Source organism: Symphalangus syndactylus, chromosome X (assembly GCF_028878055.3).
Source record: "Symphalangus syndactylus isolate Jambi chromosome X, NHGRI_mSymSyn1-v2.1_pri, whole genome shotgun sequence".
Lineage (NCBI taxonomy): Eukaryota > Metazoa > Chordata > Mammalia > Primates > Hylobatidae > Symphalangus > Symphalangus syndactylus.
Window position 1 is genome coordinate 73,635,508 of NC_072447.2, and position 19,656 is coordinate 73,655,163.

A 19,656-nucleotide genomic window follows, 5' to 3' on the forward strand; every position below is an offset into this window, starting at 1 on the left:
AGATCTTTTCTTTTCACACTGCACCTCAGTTTTCCAGTTTATGTTGCTTGAACCCTGTAACTCTCCACAGTCATGGAGCTGAGTAGAATACACAACCTCCAGTTTCTTAAGCTAGTGTCTTAAAAACTGAAGTCCTAATTTCTTTAGGTGTATGTGGCAGGTTCCAGGAGGGATACAAAGCTGTGAGATGAATGTGATTTAGTATTCTAGAGCATTAATTTTACTTGCAATAATTTTAAAAATTCATTATTTATGGAGTAGAATATCAAATTTGCACAAATAATTAAACCTGAGGCTTCAAAGAAATTATAGCTGGGTTACAGCCAGCTAGCTACCTATTATCTCCCCCTACCCCATCCTACCACACTCCCTATGTCCCTTAGGTATATAGGTATATGTATTCATTATTTTCTGCTGCTTAAGGATTTTTTCCATGGGAGCTTTGAGAAATACTGGCTCAGATCAGATAAGCTGGCTGTCGGGTCAAAGGGAGCCAATAAAGAATTTTCTTTTTCCTCGGGGATAGGACCATTTTTCAGAGTGGAATGATAAGGACCCTAGTCACTGGAGCCACAGAGGTTATTCCTGGAACTGGAAGCTAGATGCTAAGCTCTCACTTGAAAATAAGGTTTCTCTTTCCTCTGGAATGGAGGTCTCAACTGGAAGCAAAGCTGGAAGCAAGGAAAACTTGGCTTGGAAAAGGCGTTTAGAGTTGCCTGATAAAATGGTTCACAGTACCCCTATGGGCCTTAGAGATTTCCTTGTAGCCTGGGGTCAGGAGTCATCCCTTTTTGTTCTTTGTTCTTTTTCAGTTTCAATTCTGATTTCAGACCATATTTCCTTCCCGCCACATCCTCAATTTCTCACTTTGAGACTTCAGTGCAGTCTGAGAGATTACTCGTCTCTTTAAGCCCTAGAGCCTAAGGAAGTGGAAAATTTATGTTTCTGATTTCTTTATGTTCACAAAGGAAGAGACGGTGCTCAGAGAGATCACCCTCCCTCCCCCCACCACTGAGCCTGAATTCTCTCTTTTTTTTTTTTTTTTGACATCGCTTTAGGTATTACTTTGTCCAACTTCTCCTCGGTTACTGTGGATCTCAGAACTACTTTAGTCACCATGATCCTCCTTCTCTCTCTCTTTTTTTTTTTTTTTTGAGACAGAGTTTCACTCTTGTTGCCCAGGCTGGAGTGCAATGGCACGATCTCGGCTCACTGTAACCTCTGCCTCCTGGGTTCAAGCGATTCTCCTGCCTCAGCCTCCCAAGTAGCTGGCATTACAGGCATGCACCACCACACCCAGCTAATTTCCTATTTTTAGTAGAGACGGGGTTTTGCCATGTTGGTCAGGCTGGTCTTGAACTTCTGACCTCAGATGATCCACCTGTCTTGGCCTCCCAAAGCGTTGGGATTATAGGCATGAGCCACCATGCCTGGCTAATCCTCCTTCTCTTATCACACCCCTACCCCCACCCAATAGTGAAACAGACAATGTGGTGCAAAAAGAGGCTAATGGTCTCACTCCTGGGATTTCTGGGACTGACTGCATAGTCTGTGCCTACTTCACTTCCTTTCAGTCTTGGAGTCTCTGAGCCTCTACAATTAGTCTGTTAGTACAGGCAAAGACCAGTTGCTGCTTGCCTGAGTCCATTTTATGTTTTTTTTTTTTTTTTTTTTTTTTTTGACAGTGTCTTGTTGTGTAACCCACGCTGGAGTGCAGTGGTGCAATCTCAGCTCACTGCAACCTCCACCTCCCGGGTTCAAGCGATTCTCTTGCCTCAGCCTCCCGAGTAGCTTGGACTATAGGCATGCACCACCATACCCGGCTAATTTTTTTGTATTTTTAGTAGAGACTAGGTTTCACCATGTTAGTCAGGATGGTCTCGATCTCCTGACCTCGTGATCCACCCATCTCAGCCTCCCAAAGTGCTGGGATTACAAGCGTGAGCCAACACGGCCAGCCCATTTTATATTCTTATAATAAAATACCTGGAGCTAGGTACTTTATACAGAAAAGAGGTTTATTTGTCTCATAATTGTAGTGGCGGTGAAGTCCAAGAGCATGGCACCAGCACCTGCTTAGCCTCTGGTGAGGGCCTTTGTGCTGCTTCATAATGTGACAAAAGGTCAAGTAATTCACAGGGACAGGGGTCTCCATGACTGAAACACCTCTCATTACATACTACCTCTTAATGATTCTACCTCCCAGCACTGCCACACTGGCAATGGACATCAACATGAGTTTTGGTGGGGACAAACCACATCCAAACCATAGCACTGCTCTACTACTTCTGTTCCAAGTCTGTTCTCCCCCCATGACCTAATATCCTGGCCCTCATGGTCCATCTTCTATTCAGCATCTTCAGTGGGTCTTCTCTCTCTCTCTTTTTTTTTCTCTCTCTCTCAGCTGGATTGTTTCTTGGATCTTGCCTTTTCCCACCAATTGCATCTGGACACACTGTTCTTCTGCAACCCTGTGGAAAATGATTAGAACTGTTAATTGGGCCTTGGGCCCTGTTTAGATCTAGGATGATATATGAGGTGCTTTAAAAAAATCTTTTCTGTTCATGCCCACCCACTACCTTCATCCTCTGCAAAAAGCCAATATTACATTTCAACATAAGCATTCACATTTCTCCATCTGAAACTTTCTGGCAGTTCCAGCTGCCTATTGACTTAGAGTCAGGGAATCAGCTGGCCATTGAATTCTGGAAGCCTTTTGAACTTTCCTCATTACCTCCCACCACCACTGATCTTTTCTAAACATGTTTCTAATTATCCACATCAGCAAGAGGTAGTTGGGAAATGGGATTGTTTTTATTAACCATTTGCAAAATAACCTTGTAATGTAATTAGTACAATGATAGAACTTAAGAGAAAAAAGAGATCATTGAAGTCATACTCCCCAATTTGGATAGATAAGGAAGGCGAGGCCTAGAGAGGAAATGTGCTACCTTGATATCATACAGCTAGTTGGAGACAAACGAACATTTTGCTCAGGTTTCCTGATACTTGATCCAAGCTATGAAGGGGAAGGCTGACCTGATGAGCAATGAAGGTCGATGACTTGGGAGACATGGCTTCTCCCCGAAGTGGTTGTTGCTTGGGTCTAGTGGGAATGCCAGGAAGCATATCTCAATGCAGAAGTGATCAAAGTTTATTATCTGGATGGGAAATTTGGGCCAAAAGAGAGATAAGGCAATTAATCACTTGAGAAACTCAGGAGTCCTAAGCTCATATGAGTACTTGGCATTAGGACATAGCATGCTAGAGAAGAAAAGGTACAAGCTCTTTAGTCAGACACATCATGGTTCTATATGGCTCTGTAATTTTAGATGCATTACCTCTCTAAGCCTTAGTTCCTCATCTATAATATGGGTATAATTGCTATCTCACAGGGTTGTTTACTGTTCAGCGCCTGACACATGATTGGTGCTTAATAAATATGAGCTACTTTTTTCTTTGGGGCCTCTGAAGCTCTAGATTATAAACTCTGGGTGTGACTGTGGGGCCTGACTTTGGATCCATAATAGAAACTTTGTGGATACAGTGTTAGTGTGTGTATGTGTGTCTTTGTGAGTGAGTGTGTGTGTGTGCATGTGTGTGTGTGTATTTTGAAAGGAGATATTAATTTGTTCATAAGGGAAGGACATCAGCAAAACTGGGTCCTTGTTCCCTGCTTCCATCTCCAGGTATATTTCTATGATTCTTTCTCACCTTACCCTTACCTTCCACTTGCATCCTTCCCCCAAAAAACAAAATAAAAAAGACTGCCTAAGGCCAGCCTGACCTCATTAGGATGTGGCTCAGCTTCACTGCTGCCATCGACAGTGGTGGGTATGCTGGGGTTGAGCTGAAGGCCAGACTATTAACATGCTAATGTCAGGGACCAGAGAACAGAGCTCATCTGTGTTCTCTTGGCAAGCCTCCCTTTCCTGCCCACTGTTCAGCCAGGAGGCTCAGGACAACAGGGGGCACCTCAGCTACTACACTGAGGTACTTACCCTATTTCTACCCTCATTTCCACACTAAACCTGTGTAAGAGGAATCATGACTGGGCTCTGATCAGGGTTGGAAAAAATCCTCTCAGAACCCAGGCACAGCATGGCTTCAGAGTCCTTCACAGTCCCCATTTTATCTTCTCAAACATTCTTCATTTGGGGTATTGTAAATGGAACTCAGTCTTACGGGTGTGGGTATTACCCCCAGTTGCTAAGGATAAAGGACAATACATGGGAGCAACCCAAGAGAACAAGATGCAGGAGTTAATCCAACAATCTCCACCTTCAGTCTTTAATCCGTCATGGAGGTGGGAAGTGGCATGACATTGTAGAGGGAAGGAGGAGGTGGCAGAAATCACTGGATATCCATGGATTTAGAGTCAAACAGACCTGGTTTAAACCCTAAGTCTGTCACAACGTGAACCTTGAGCAAGTTATTTCATTTATTTGAACCTCATTTTTGATATCTATAAAATGGGCCTAATTGTAAGTCTAGCATAGGGGTATTATGAAAATTAAAGGAGATGATGGATGTAAGGTTCTTGGTATGTGTCAGTGCTCATAAGTAATAGATCCCTTTCCTACCTCAGCAGTACTTTGTGCAGAGAGATGCCGACATCAGTTCTTGATTGCTGCCCAAGTATATTTTCTTGCCAGACGCTGAGCACCTTAAACCCTTTAAGGGCAGATATAATATTGACTTCAAACTTTGTGTCCTCTGTGCCTCACACAGAAGAAGTATTCAATCCATGATTGGTTGTTTTGGTTTTCTCTTCTAGGTGGTGAAAACTATTGGCTTGAGGGAAGTTTGGTTCTTTGGTCTGCAGTACCAGGACACTAAAGGTTTCTCCACCTGGCTGAAACTCAATAAGAAGGTAACTGCTTATTCCTCTGTTGGGTTTAGAATTCTTTTCTTTTCCAGAACATTCCTGGGAGGGTACCATGTGCTAGTTGGCAAATCCTGGATACCTAGGGCTGTGTTTGTGACTGGGTGGTCTGTTGACCACTTGGATCAGAATAAGGACAGAGGACACAGGCAAGGCAAAGCTCTTGCTCTGTCTCTAGTTTGACTTCTAACAGCGACAATGGCCAGCATTCAAAGAAGAAGAGACTCTTTTCTTTCTACTGGGAACACTAGTTTGAACTTTCACTTGTTTTGGATCAAATCCATTAGTGGCTCTTCAAGAGAGGATTGGTATCCCCTTCATCTCTCCAGACTCAATGGCTTTATGGGATTTGTGTTTTTGTTTTGTTTTGTTTTTGTTTTTGTTTTTGTTTTTTGATGGAGTCTCGCACTCTCGCCCAGGCTGGAGTGCAGTGGCGCCATCTCGGCTCACTGCAAGCTCCTCCTCCTGGGTTCATGCCATTCTCTTGCTTCAGCCTCTCGAGTAGCTGGGATTACAGGCGCCCACCACCACGCCTGGTTAATTTTTTGTATTTTTAGTAGAGACAGGGTTTCACCGTGTTAGCCAGGATGGTCTCGATCTCCTGACCTTGTGATCTGCTGGCCTCGGCCTCCCAAAGTGCTGGGATTACAGGCATGAGCCACTGCACTTGGCTGGGGATTTGTTAAAAAGGGCAACAGATTCTTGAACTAGAAAAAAAATCTGAACGATCTCACAGTCTTATGCCGCGCCTTCTCCAGCAGTCAACCGATGTCTGAACCCCATATAGATGTTTCCCTCTTTCTTGATCTTTTACCTCAGTTGGACCCCAAATGGGATGGTTTGAGTCCATGCAAGCTCTCCACCCCAAGCAGCATCTTTACGGTAACCTGGTAGCCTTCCATCTTCGTATCCTCAAACTGGCCGGCCTTGTCCTTAGAAGTCTCCATACTGTCCTGCAGTTTGCTTCTCTGATTGTGTCTAGGGAGTAGGTACCCCACCTTCTGCTGGTAGAGTCTTGTTTTCCTAAAGAGTTGAGTCTTTTGCTGGACAAGTGTGGAGCCACTAGTATTCCATTTCAGGCTTTAAAAAATGGTCTAATTTGTGCTCTTGTCTAGCCAATTCTCAGTCCTCAGTCATATATCCTAGTCCTTATTTTGCTAATTTATGAAGTTGGAGGAGACTTATAAGACGAGCTTAAAAGAAGAGCTCATGCCTACTCTCAGAATTTGGGGATAGTTGGATATAGTCAGATAAAAGTGGTTTGAAGATTTCTGATCATCAGTCGGTATTAAGGTAATTTCAGGAAGAAATTCCCAACAGAAAGTGATTACAGACATGGGATTCAGTCCCCAGTGAAAGTAATGTATTATTTTTCTTAATTACCAGGGGGGTTGCCACCCAGCTCTCTAAGATTATGCAAATTGATGATCTTTCAGTGTTTTCTCCCCACCCTACAGCCACTCCATCACCCTTAAAACCTATTTTTTGAGAGCCCATAACCCTTACTGCTCCCAGGTGACTGCCCAGGACGTGCGGAAGGAAAGCCCCCTGCTCTTTAAGTTCCGTGCCAAGTTCTACCCTGAGGATGTGTCCGAGGAATTGATTCAGGACATCACTCAGCGCCTGTTCTTTCTGCAAGTGAAAGAGGGCATTCTCAATGATGATATTTACTGCCCGCCTGAGACCGCTGTGCTGCTGGCCTCGTATGCTGTCCAGTCTAAGTATGGCGACTTCAATAAGGAAGTGCATAAGTCTGGCTACCTGGCCGGAGACAAGTTGCTCCCACAGAGGTGAGGTGGTTCCCTGCCCTCCTTTGCCTTGGCCATAAGGGGCTGCAGCCCACAGCTGACCAATCCCTGCCTCACAGGGGATGCCAGATCTGTTCTTCTCCGTTGGGGTCTGTCTGAAGACTGTGTTATGCTGCTCAAGAGACATTTGCATATGGTGTCATACTCTGTTGTTGTTTTTCTGGCTTTCCAAATAAAAAGCCTTCTTGTTTTCCCTCTGTCTACCTGGTTACAGAACTTTATTACCCTGATGGCAGGTGCTTATATAGAACCAGAGATTGAGTAATTTCTTTCACCCCTCCCTGGTTCCATTTTCTCAGTTCGTTTTACTGATTTAGATCTCTTATATCAGAAGTTCACAGGGGAGAGAGAGAAATAAGCAAACCAAGGACATGGGGAACTCAAATAGGCTTCTAATATTGACAGCTGGTGTACAGAGCTTTCTCCTTTTGTAAACTTCAAAGTCGAAAGCTCTAAAACACTCATTATTTTTGTTTTTGTATCACAATAACACACAGAATGAACAAAGCAGGCAATATCCTTATTTCCTGGCCAAGGAAATAGAGGTGCAGAGGTACTCACACTGACTTTCCCCATCTGCTGCAGCTCATCTGAGGCAGAGCCAGAGCCAGACCTGGAAGCTTAGCACCTTAATATTTTAACACTAAGTTTTTTCCTACTATACCCAATGGCCATTTCCATAGTCTTTTGGATTAGAAGGAAAAACTTTGTTTCATTCTGGGAGCCTCTGTCCCATTGGAGTTATGGCATATATGTACAACACACCCATAAGATACTAGGGATAGTGCTTGTACCCTGGGGACTCTACCTGAGTCATTGCCATGATATCTGAGATGGCATGTTTAAAGCAAACCTTGTTTATAATCTAGTAGGCCTTGGAGGTTGGACCTGTTGGTTTTTCTCAAAGCCATTAGGACTCAGTTCGTTGCTCTGTAACCAAAGGCCGTCCTTTCATTTCTGAGCAGTAGTCTTATAAACATAGACTGTTGGTCCCAAGAGGATCTAGGAGAGAGTGTACCTGGCTCCATGAGGTCCATCCCTACTATTAGCCCCTAAAGTCAGAAAAAACTCCTGGTACATTACTGCTATGCTTAGGGACCACAGCACATCATTTGATTTGTGGATGAAGGTACAAAGGCAGGTGTTCCCCTTGTTTCTGATCATCCATTCTTGTAGCTCTCTTACCTTTCAGGCAATTCCTTGTGTCTAGTTTAATAATTTCTTGCTATAATTTCAGTCTGCTTCCAGTGTGACCTCAATTGGCTGACTCTACATCCTCTTTGCATCAGCCCCTTAGAAGGCTAAATGGGCTTCCCTTCTCTCCTGCACAGGGACTTTATGCTTTAAACTACCCATCACCCATTGTCTTTCTAGAGTCCTGGAACAGCACAAACTCAACAAGGACCAGTGGGAGGAGCGGATCCAGGTGTGGCATGAGGAACACCGTGGCATGCTCAGGTAAGCTTGCCCAAGCAGTGGTGGGCCCCACTTCCCTTATAGGGTGAATGAGAATGCACTCTAGGGAGAAGAGACTGATGACAAGGGACATTGGTGGATGTTGGAGAAAGGGAACAGGGACGATAGAAGGCAAACTAGGACCATTATAAGGCTGTTTTTTGTTTGCTTGTTTGTTTGTTTTGCTGAATGATGGTAACTGGTAGCCCAAACAGTTTTGACTATCAAGAAATAGAGGGAGCTCTTACACATGGCAAAGCATTTTTGAGGGTTGTCTAGTTGAAGGACAAATATCATCATTTTGCCATCACCACATTCTGAGCCCTGCTAAGAATGTGCCTGTATAAGAGGCTGTCACAATGAATGAGAGAAAGAAAATTGCTTCTATGGCAGCCAACATGCCAGAGGCCAGCAAGGGTCAGCCCATCTTTATTCCCTTTGGGAGCTTAGACTCTAGGTTTTTGTTAGGAGATTTTGCTTTGCAAAAGTCATGCTGTGCTCTGTTCTCCAGGATCTGCTTGCTTTTTGTCCCCTTTCCCACTCCTGATAGCAAGATCCTTGTCAGAAGTACAGAGTAAGCAGGCTTTCTCTCTCCTTGGGTCTGACTCACAAGCCCCACTTTGTGACCCCCAACTCTGTGTCATTTAGGGAGGATGCGGTCCTGGAATATCTGAAGATTGCTCAAGATCTGGAGATGTATGGTGTGAATTACTTCAGCATCAAGAACAAGAAAGGCTCAGAGCTGTGGCTGGGGGTGGATGCCCTGGGTCTCAACATCTATGAGCAGAATGACAGGTATATCTCAGATCTCTTTTAGTTTATTTAGGTCACGATAACATCTAGGGCTCACTTTTCACCAAAGAGCAGGGCCATAGCTCTTGGGTCCCATCTCAGTTCTTTTTCTACCTAATTTAGTCCAGCCCAGATGATTTCACAACTTCCCTTAGGCCTCTAAATCCTGTATTGACTAGACTCACACTGTCACAGCCACATGGGGCGATTGAACACTTGAAATGTGGCTACTTTGAATTGAGATGTGCTGTAAGTGTAAACTACACACTGGACTTTGAAGACTTAGTGTGAAAAACAGAATGTAAAATGTCTTAATATTTTAAAAATATTTATTTACATATTTAAATGATAATATTTTAGATATATTGGGTTAACTAAACTTACTATAATTTTATTACATCCATTTCTTTTTACTTATTTTCATGTGGCTACTAGAAAACTTAAAATTATATTTGTGACAGTCATTATGCTTTTATTGGAACCTGCAGGCCTAGACTATCTTATCAGGATTTGTAATTAGTCTCCTGTGATGATTAAGTGGCTTTTGGCCTATAATCCTCTCACTGTAGCCTTATCCCACTTGCTTGTATTTTTCACTTGGTGTACTCTTAGTGAGGATGGAGAGCAATAGATTATTGTTCCATATAACTCCTGAATCTTGGAGTTCATTATTTACTTTCTCTCAAACTTTTGTAAGCTTGGTTAGAAAAGACTCAGTTAAATAGGGCTGGGGATTCCCTTGAGGAATTGTTACAAGTTCCATGCCTCAAACAAATACATAACAAAACAAGCTTGAGACAAGGAATTGTATGTTAGTTGTAGTATCAGGAGATCTTTAGTGAACTCTCAATGCTGGCAACTGACCTGGTGGCGTGTGATGACACTGGCTGAGCTGGCACTGAGTCTACCTCCTCCAGAGAGAAGTGTTTGTTTGGCCAGGCTCAGTGGCTCACACCTGTAATCCCAGCACTTTGGGAGGCTGAGGAGGGAAGATAGCTCAAGCCCAAGAGTTCAAGACCAGCCTGGGTAACATAGTGAGACCTCGTCTCTATTTATTTATTTAAAAAAAGAGAGAGAGACATAGAAACTTGGAGGTGACAGTTCTCTATGTGCTTCTTGTCTTGCCCTTGTCCTGATGTTATTGGTTTCTATTTCTACAGACTAACTCCCAAGATAGGCTTTCCCTGGAGTGAAATCAGGAACATCTCTTTCAATGATAAGAAATTTGTCATCAAGCCCATTGACAAAAAAGCCCCGGTGAGTGATTCCTCCCTCTGACCAAGACGGGTACTTGACAAGGCCTGCATAATGAGCAATCATGCTATTCTATTTTTCTCTTCCTTTTCTGATGTGTTTGTGTGTGTGTGTGTGTGTGTGCGTGCGCATGTGCATGAACAGGAAGCACAAATAGAGATTGGGAATGGAGGGGGATGTTGATGCCAAGAAATGGCCAGCAGACATCCCGTACCTGGTTCTACTCTGCTACCTGTCTCCCTCACTGTGGATGTGGGAGAGCCAAAGGCAGTGTTAAGTACTGCTTCTTAGCCATTACCTCTGCCGCCCTGAGGTTCTGGGGTGGAAACCGAATGCATCTCATATTTCGAAGCCCCTGGGTCCCAGAAAGTGGACACTGTTCACATATTTGATTCCTTCCTTCCTTCCTCTCTCTCTCTTTCTTTCTTTCTTTCTTTTTTTGACAGAGTCTCGCTCTGTCGCCCAGGCTGGAGTGCAGTGGCGCAATCTTGGCTCACTACAACCTCAGCCTCCCGAGTAGCTGGGATTACAGACGCATGCCACCATTCCCGGCTAATTTTTGTAGTTTTAGTAGAGACAGGGCTTCACCATGTTGCCCAGGCTGGTCTTGAACTCCTGACCTCAGGTGATTTGCCTGCCTTGGCCTCCCAAAGTGCTGGGATTACAGGTGTGAGCCGCCATGCCCAGCCCTTGATTTCTTTTTTTTTTTTATTGTGGAGAAAGGGCTGTGGCCAGAGAAGTCCAAATCTGAAGATGATCCTACAAACTTCTTGGTAGAACTTTACTGCTGCCCTCTCAGACTTTTCTCCAGAGCAATCCAAGACCAAAAAAGTGCTTTAAGTTCGTTCATTTTTCTAACACACTCGCCATACTTCTTACCCACTCAGTAGCCTGCAGCTCACAAGACCAGACAGCTGGTGATTGTGGGTAGGGTGGGAAACTGAGCTGAGTGTCTCCTTTTCTGGGATACTGCATGTGCAACAAGGCTCAGTGACAATGCTGAGCTTGACTCTTTTCATGAAGGCTCAACCATTCTTCTCCAGCCCTGAGGTGTCTGAACTTCCCCTGCTGGGGGCTTTACACATGTTGTCTCCTTAAACCCTCAGCAACATGGTCAGGTAGGTATTAAGTAGCATACTAATTTTATGGCTGACAAAACTGAGGTTAGAGAGATGGAGTGATTTGCCCAAGATCACGCAGCTAAAAATGGTAGAGCTGGGATTTATACCTAGGTGATTTGACTTTGAGAACCTGTGCTCCCTCTACTGCACCCCAAGCTATATGAGACGGTAGCAGTGTGTGGTCAGTGGCAGAGGAGATGGTGGTTAGCCCATCAGCTGGTGACTTTGGTCCAGTGGTATTTGTAGTAACAAACTCAAACTCACTGGATTTTCTTGTGTGTTTTCTTTTATTGCTGCTGTGCTCAACTGTTATCAGAAAAAGTTAAGTAACAAAGGCAGCTGAGATCAAGGGCTCATTTTGAAAACAACAACCAGGACAAGCAGTGATCAGGAGATTTATGTATTTATGTATGTATTTACAGCCTGCCTTGTTCCAAAAAGGATTTAAGGGGCTGGGTCTAGGATTTGCTTTTAGGAGATTGTAGAAACAGTCCAGCCACCCATATTGCACCCACTGGGGTATTATTCAGGGGTCATTTGGCTTCCAAAAGAGGTCACCTGAGACCTAGCATGTTCCCTAATTAGCAGAGAAAGTTTGAATCCTCAACTTGATTAAGAGTAATTTAGGATGCTTTCATAAGCAAAGATTGAAAGAAACTGTGGTTTTGTAAGCAAAGATTGAAGGAAATTGTGGGAAGAACACGGGTTTCAGAGTCAAGAAACCTGGGTTTCTAGTCTTGGGTCTGTCTACTGTCTAACTCTGGGCAAGTCACTTTACCACTCTGATAATTAGTCTTCCCATCTGTAGTGCAGGAGGTCAGATTAAATATTCTTTCCAGTGCTTTTGGATGTAGCTTTTCAGAAGGCAGAAGATCACCTTTACCTGTCCCTCCAAATTCTTTCTGATTGCTGATTTCCCACCAGGACTTCGTCTTCTATGCTCCCCGGCTGCGGATTAACAAGCGGATCTTGGCCTTGTGCATGGGGAACCATGAACTATACATGCGCCGTCGCAAGCCTGATACCATTGAAGTGCAGCAGATGAAGGCACAGGCCCGGGAGGAGAAGCACCAGAAGCAGATGGAGCGGTAGGTGCTGCACACTGATGTGGGGGTACAGGGCTGGGGCAAGGAAGCTTCTCAAAGGTGCCCTGCAGGCTAAGTCAGGACATGAGGCCAACCTAGGACTTCATAGATGAGAGGCTAGACACCAGTATTCACATTTATTCAGAAAAAATTTACCAAGTTTGAGGGGCAGTTTTTACAGAGCTGGATCTAGCAGGAAACTGCCCTGTAGGACCTCACAGTCTACTCAGTCTAGTAGCAGAGAGAGGGAAAACAATATATACATAACTCAAGGTACAAAGGCCATGTCATTCATTCACTTAATAAATATTTATTGAGCAATGAATAAGAAAAGACCAAAAATCTCTGCTTTTGTGAAGCTAGCATTCTAGTGGGGAGGAGACGAACATAATAAATAAGCAAATTATGTGGTACATAAGATGGTTAAGAAGTGCTATGGAGACAAAAACATAGAAGAGGGATGGGGAGAAGGGTAAGCCAAGTATTCTGAGGGCTCAGATGGAGAATACCTAGCCAAGGGAGATAAGAAGGTTCTTGGAAGAGGTGCTAGGGCAACAAAAAGCAAAAGCAAATACTTATTCCAGATTTGTAACAAACTCTGGGAAAAAGAAGCCTAGAACTGGGCTTTAGGGCAGGCAGCATTAGACCTGAGGACTGATGCACTAGCTATAGAGATTACTAGACTTGAAGCACTTCATCCCAGCACAGAGCCAAAACTTGTCTTCCTACAAGGTAGATAGGGCAGGTCTTATTGGACCATTTTCAAGATAGGGGAACAAGAGGAAAGCAGTGACATAGCTAAGGTCACCCAGTGGGTTGGTGGGAGAGCTAGGATTCCTGACTCAGGGGTACATTGACAGGGCCCCATGTAGACTGGCCTATGTGGGGCTGTGATATGAGGACAAGGGTATAGAGGTAAGGGAGGGTGGCCCAAACTAACAATTCCTGAGTGTGTTGGGAAGGTTGGGTTGAGAGACCCAGAGGCAGCAAGCCTTGGAATTCCCCAGGCTTTTTTTTTTTTTTTTTTTTTTTTTAGATGGAGTCTTGCTCTGTTGCCCACGCTGGAGTGCAGTGGTGCAATCTCAGCTCACTGCAACCTCTGCCTCCTGCGTTCAAGCAATTCTCCTGCCTCAGCCTCCCGAGTAGCTAAGACTACAGGTGCATGCCACTATGCCCAGCTAATTTTTTTTTTTTATTTTTAGTAGAGACAGGGTTTCACTGTGTTAGCCAGGATGGTCTCGATCTCCTGACCTCATGATCTGCCCGCCTCGGCCTCCCAAAGTGCTGGGATTACAGGTGTGAGCCACCACGCCTGGCCTCCCCAGGCTTTTATGGAGCTTTGCTATCCTGTTCTATCCATTTTATCTCCTTCCCTAGTGCTATGCTGGAAAATGAGAAGAAGAAGCGTGAAATGGCAGAAAAGGAGAAAGAGAAGATTGAACGGGAGAAGGAGGAGCTGATGGAGAGGCTGAAGCAGATTGAGGAACAGACTAAGAAGGCTCAGCAAGGTGAGGCTTGGAGTCACCTTGGAGATTGGATTTTTCCAGGCCTAACTCTGAGCTGGAGAACCTTCTGCCTGAGCTGTAGACTCAGACAATGTAGTTCAGGTGTGGCTACAGACTAGAAGAAGAATAGGCAAGAAGAGAGCTCAGAACTTTCTGCCAGCTTTGTTTTGGGGTGGATCATTTCCAGGAACAAAGCTATTGGGTCATCTTTATCTCTGTGCTCTTCACTGCCTTCTCCCCTCCTTTTCTGCTCAGAACTGGAAGAACAGACCCGCAGGGCTCTGGAACTTGAGCAGGAACGGAAGCGTGCCCAGAGCGAGGCTGAAAAGCTGGCCAAGGAGCGTCAAGAAGCTGAAGAGGCCAAGGAGGCCTTGCTGCAGGCCTCCCGGGACCAGAAAAAGACTCAGGAACAGCTGGTAAAGCTGTAGGGTGGGCTGGGATTGTGGGAACTGAGCTTTCTTCCTTGTCTGCCGACTTACTTATAGCTACTTTTGCTTACATGCTGACTTTTTAGAGCAGGCTACCACTCCATGGGCCTCCAGCAAATAACTAGTTCAGAAGCAAGCTGAGAAGTCACTAGTGTGGCCCAGGAATTTTTGCAGTCTTCCCTAACCCTTAGTTTCTGTTCACTTTCTTAACCCTTGGGTATCTGAGCTGATTGACTTGGCAAAGGAAAGGGAAGGAGAAAGGAACAAAAGGGACTCATATTTGAGTTCCTGCTGTATGTTGCTGTGTTGGAAATATTTCCCTTTTCCTTACTTATTTCTTCTTCCCAGTAACCCTATGGGATTAACCTCATATGAGATAATATGCCCAGATAAGGAAATTAGAGCTCAGAGAAGAGATTCACCAAAGGTCACACAATTGTGGCTAAATAAGGATTAGAACCCATTTCTGCCTCTGTTTGAAAGCTTTGCTCCCTGAAATCACATGCAAAACTATGTGTCTATGCATTTTTGGGGCATTTGGCATCCATACTTTCATCACAGTTTCCAAGGGTTCTGTGACTCAGAAGTTAAGAATCTGTGGTCCAAACTCCTTGACATATACTGTTCCTTTGTACTGTTGGAGGTGGGAATAGAGGGAACCAAGACCTGTCTCTCACGAGGAAGCTGTCATGTGAGATTTACCCAAGGTGTGCATAAGTTTTTTTCCTTGTTCAGATCACCTTGTGACACTTTAGTGTCTTTCCTGTACTTGTCCTGGGAAGACTCTTAGTCGAATCCTGAGCATTCTAGGACATCAAGAAAGGATCTGCCACTTCAGGAAGTGACTCAATGATGGCCAAAGCTTTACTGAGGCCCCCAGCTGCATAGTTGCCAAGAGGGGCAGGGGGAGAGATAATGAGGAAGGGACAGAGATGGCATATTGTTTGTCTTCAGGAGGCCTACAGTCTAGGTGGGGGAGCTCTGACTTAAAAGGTAGTGGTGGTCAGGGAAGATGGGACTGGAATGAAGTGGTCTGGTAAAAGAGTCTCTGAGGCAGCAAACAAGTGGAGCAGTAGGTCCCTTACTAGTACCCCAGGGGACTTGGGTTGAAGACACCTGGGTCCTGAGGACCAGAAGGCCCAGCTCTCACAGGCTTCCAATTTATTCATAGGCCTTGGAAATGGCAGAGCTGACAGCTCGAATCTCCCAGCTGGAGATGGCCCGACAGAAGAAGGAGAGTGAGGCTGTGGAGTGGCAGCAGAAGGTAAGACACAGGGCCTAAAGCAAAGCATTGAGGGAATGGGTACCATATGCATAGGTAACAGCTCCTTAGATTCCTTATGTTTTGGCTCCCTCCCTCTTTCGTACTTCCCACAGCAGGCAGCATGGGAGAAGGCACCCATGGTTTCCTCAAATACTTAACTGCAGTTCTCTAATACCTCTAGGAAGTTGGTACAATTGCTCTTGTTTTATGGCTGAAGAAACTAAGGATCAGGCAGATGAAGTGCCTTGTCCTGCCTGGTGCCTGCCTCTTGCCAGACCGTTCTAGGCATATACAGGATGCCACATTTTAACTGGTCTCACTGACAGTCTTTCTCTCCTTCTGTTGCTGGACAGGCCCAGATGGTACAGGAAGACTTGGAGAAGACCCGTGCTGAGCTGAAGACTGCCATGAGTACACCTCATGTGGCAGAGCCTGCTGAGAATGAGCAGGATGAGCAGGATGAGAATGGAGCAGAGGCTAGTGCTGACCTACGGGCTGATGCTATGGCCAAGGACCGCAGTGAGGAGGAACGTACCACTGAGGCAGAGAAGAATGAGCGTGTGCAGAAGCACCTGAAGGTATACAAGTAGGGCCAAGGGGCAAGGAAACTATATGCATTGATTTAGTAGCCCATGGCATTCCCTAGACCATCATGGGGGATAGATATAAGATCCTGTCCCAGTGTTGTATGGGAGCCCAAGCCTTTCTTAAGTGACAGCTTTAAGGATAGGCACCTCTCACTTATTAATCAGACCTTGGGCTATCTCTTCCCTTTTTGAGATTTTCTCTCTGCCCCACCTCCCACTCACTCCGTTCACCTCTTACATTAAGAAAATATCTAGCTGACAAAATTCCCACCTGAATCTTTGGTATGTTGTTCTACTCTTAAAGGATACCCATTATCAACTGGTCCCCTAAGTTTGTTTTATTTTTTTTTAAATATTCTTGCCCCACTGCAGTTCTAACAGAGTTGGAAATGACTCTCAATATTTACATATAGAGAGAAAGGGTGAGGAAGAAAGAAGGAAACAGAAGAGAAGGGAAGTCTGGTCAAATAACAGGAGGTAAAATGAGAGAAAGCCATTGACCTCTGTGTTCCCGTGCACCCTCACAGGCCCTCACTTCGGAGCTGGCCAATGCCCGAGATGAGTCCAAGAAGACTGCCAATGACATGATCCATGCTGAGAACATGCGACTGGGCCGAGACAAATACAAGACCCTGCGCCAGATCCGGCAGGGCAACACCAAGCAGCGCATTGATGAATTTGAGTCCATGTAATGGGCACCCAGCCTCTAGGGACCCCTCCTCCCTTTTTCCTTGCCCCACACTCCTACACCTAACTCACCTAACTCATACTGTGCTGGAGCCACTAACTAGAGTAGCCCTGGAGTCATGCCAAGCATTTAATGTAGCCATGGGACCAAACCTAGCCCCTTAGCCCCCACCCACTTCCCTGGGCAAATGAATGGCTCACTATGGTGCCAATGGAACCTCCTTTCTCTTCTCTGTTCCATTTAATCTGTATTGCTAGAATATCCTACTTCTCCAGCCTAGAGGTACTTTCCACTTGATTTTGCAAATACCCTTACACTTACTGTTGTCTTATGGGAGTCAAGTGTGGAGTAGGTTGGAAGCTAGCTCCCCTCCCCTCCCTTACCACTGTCTTCTTCAGGGTCCTGAGATTTACAGGGTTGGAGGGTTACGTGGTCTAGGGAATGAGACAGGACCTTGGATATCTGCTTCAGGATGTCAACTGACCTAAAATTTGTCCTCCCATCCCGTTTAGAGTTATTTAGGCTTTGTAATGATTGGGGGATAAAAAGATGTTCAGTCATTTTTGTTTCTACCTCCCAGATCGTACCTGTAACAAACTCAGCCTCAATATGCCTTGTCATTGACTTTAGGGACTCAATTTCTCCCCAGGGTGGGTGGGGGAAATGGTGCCTTCAAGAGGCTTCACCAAATGTACTAGAAGGCCATTGGCCATTCTATTCTGGCAAGGCTGAGTAGAAGATCCTACCCCAATTCCTTATAGGAGTATAGGCCTGTCTAAAGTGAGCTCTATGGGCAGAGCTACCCCTTACTTATTATTACAGATCTGCGGTCACTTTGTGGGATCTGCCCCTCCCTGCTTCAATGCCCAAATCCTCTCCAGCTATAACAGTAGGGATGAGTACCCAAAAGCTCAGCCAACCCCATCAGGACTCTTGTGAAAAGAGAGGATATGTTCACACCTAGCGTCAGTATTTTCCCTGCCAGGGGTTTTAGGTCTCTTCCCCTCTCAGAGCTACTTGGGCCATAGCTCCTGCTCCACAGCCATCCCGGCCTTGGCATCTGGAGCTTGATGCCAGTAGGCTCAACTAGGAAGTGAGTGCAAGAAGCTGAGTATGGTGAGAGAAGCCTGTGCCCTGATCCAAGTTTACTCAACCCTCTCACGTGACCAAAATCCCCTTCTCATCACTTCCCTCCAAAGAGGTGACTGGGCCCTGCCTCTGTTTGACAAACCTCTGACCCAGGTCTTGAAACCAGCTGTTCTGTCCCTTGGAGCTGTAAACCAGAGAGCTGCTGGGGATTCTGGCCTAGTCCCTTCCACACCCCCACCCCTTGCTCTCAACCCAGGAGCATCCACCTCCTTCTCTGTCTCATGTGTGCTCTTCTTCTTTCTACAGTATTATGTATTCTACTGATATCTAAATATTGATTTCTGCCTTCCCTGCTAATGCACCATTAGAAGATATTAGTCTTGGGGCAGGATCATTTTGGCCTCATCCCTTTACCACCCCCACACCTGGAAAGAATATACTATATTACAAAATGACATTTTGCCAAAATTATTTTTATTTTTATTTTTATTTTTATTTTTTTTTTTGAGACGGAGTCTTTCTCTGTCCCCCAGGCTGGAGTGCAGTGGCGCAATCTCGGCTCACTGCAAGCTCCGCCTCCCGGGTTCACGCCATTCTCCTGCCTCAGCCTCCCGAGTAGTTGGGACTACAGGCGCCCGCCAACACGCCCGGCTAATTTTTTGTATTTTTAGTAGAGACGGGGTTTCACCGTGTTAGCCAGGATGGTCTCGATCTCCTGACCTCGTGATCCGCCCGCCTCGGCCTCCCAAAGTGCTGGGATTACAGGCTTGAGCAAAATTATTAATATAAGAAGCTTTCAGTATTAGTGATGTCATCTGTCACTATAGGTCATACAATCCTTTCTTAAAGTACTTTTATTTGTTTTTATTATTACTGTTTGTCTTCTCCCCAGGGTTCAGTCCTCAAGGGGCCCTCCTGTCCCACCATGTAGTGCCCCTAGCTTAGAGCCTCCCTCAATTCCCCCTGGCCACCACCCCCCACTCTGTGCCTGACCTTGAGGAGTCTTGTGTGCATTGCTGTGAATTATATTGACACTCACTTGGTGATATGTCCTATATTGGCTAAATTCAAACCTGGAATTGTGGAGCAATCTATTAATAGCTGCCTTAAAGTCAGTAACTTACCCTTAGGGAGGCTGGGGAAAAAGGTTAGATTTTGTATTCAGGGGTTTTTTGTGTACTTTTTGGGTTTTTTAAAAATTGTTTTTGGAGGGGTTTATGCTCAATCCATGTTCTATTTCAGTGCCAATAAAATTTAGGAAGACTTCACAGTGACTCAATCTTTCTTTGTAGCATGAGTGGGTAGTTGTAAGATATTTCACTGCAATTTGTATTTATATATTACCTTCTTATCTTTGGTCTCATTTCATCTATACCTCAGTTCTATGGAGAGGGGTGATGTGACTATCCCCATTTTATACAGGAGAGAATGGGCTCAAAAAAGTATAATAACTTCCCAAGGTCACAGGACTGTCTAACTTAATAGTCTGTGCCCTTTCTGTAGTTCCAGGCCAACTTTTGTACTGTGGGTGTGGCTCCTGCATTGACCATGTGATGCTCCTGGACTTGCCTGGCATTGGGATCTAAGAGGTACTTATTTGTATCTCTTGATTTCTCCTGGGATGGTCAGGCCCTGTCCTGCCTCTTTGTCAGGAAGGCCTTCAGGCTTTTCCTACCTCCTACTACCCTCACATAT

At 45.1% G+C, this 19,656-nt stretch overlaps 1 protein-coding gene across 1 annotated transcript in view; it reads left to right on the forward strand.

Moving 5' to 3' along the window:
- Nucleotides 1–19,229, forward strand: part of MSN (moesin) — a 74,894-nt gene extending 55,665 nt beyond the window's left edge. The window contains exons 3-13 of the mRNA XM_055267409.2: nt 4,778–4,873; nt 6,401–6,675; nt 8,068–8,151; nt 8,797–8,943; nt 10,101–10,197; nt 12,240–12,403; nt 13,778–13,908; nt 14,161–14,321; nt 15,505–15,597; nt 15,951–16,175; nt 16,712–19,229. Of these exons, the coding sequence (XP_055123384.1) occupies nt 4,778–4,873; nt 6,401–6,675; nt 8,068–8,151; nt 8,797–8,943; nt 10,101–10,197; nt 12,240–12,403; nt 13,778–13,908; nt 14,161–14,321; nt 15,505–15,597; nt 15,951–16,175; nt 16,712–16,876 (1,638 nt within the window). The 3' untranslated portion in view covers nt 16,877–19,229. The remainder of the gene's footprint in view (nt 1–4,777; nt 4,874–6,400; nt 6,676–8,067; nt 8,152–8,796; nt 8,944–10,100; nt 10,198–12,239; nt 12,404–13,777; nt 13,909–14,160; nt 14,322–15,504; nt 15,598–15,950; nt 16,176–16,711) is intronic.
- Nucleotides 19,230–19,656: the final 427 nt, after the last annotated feature.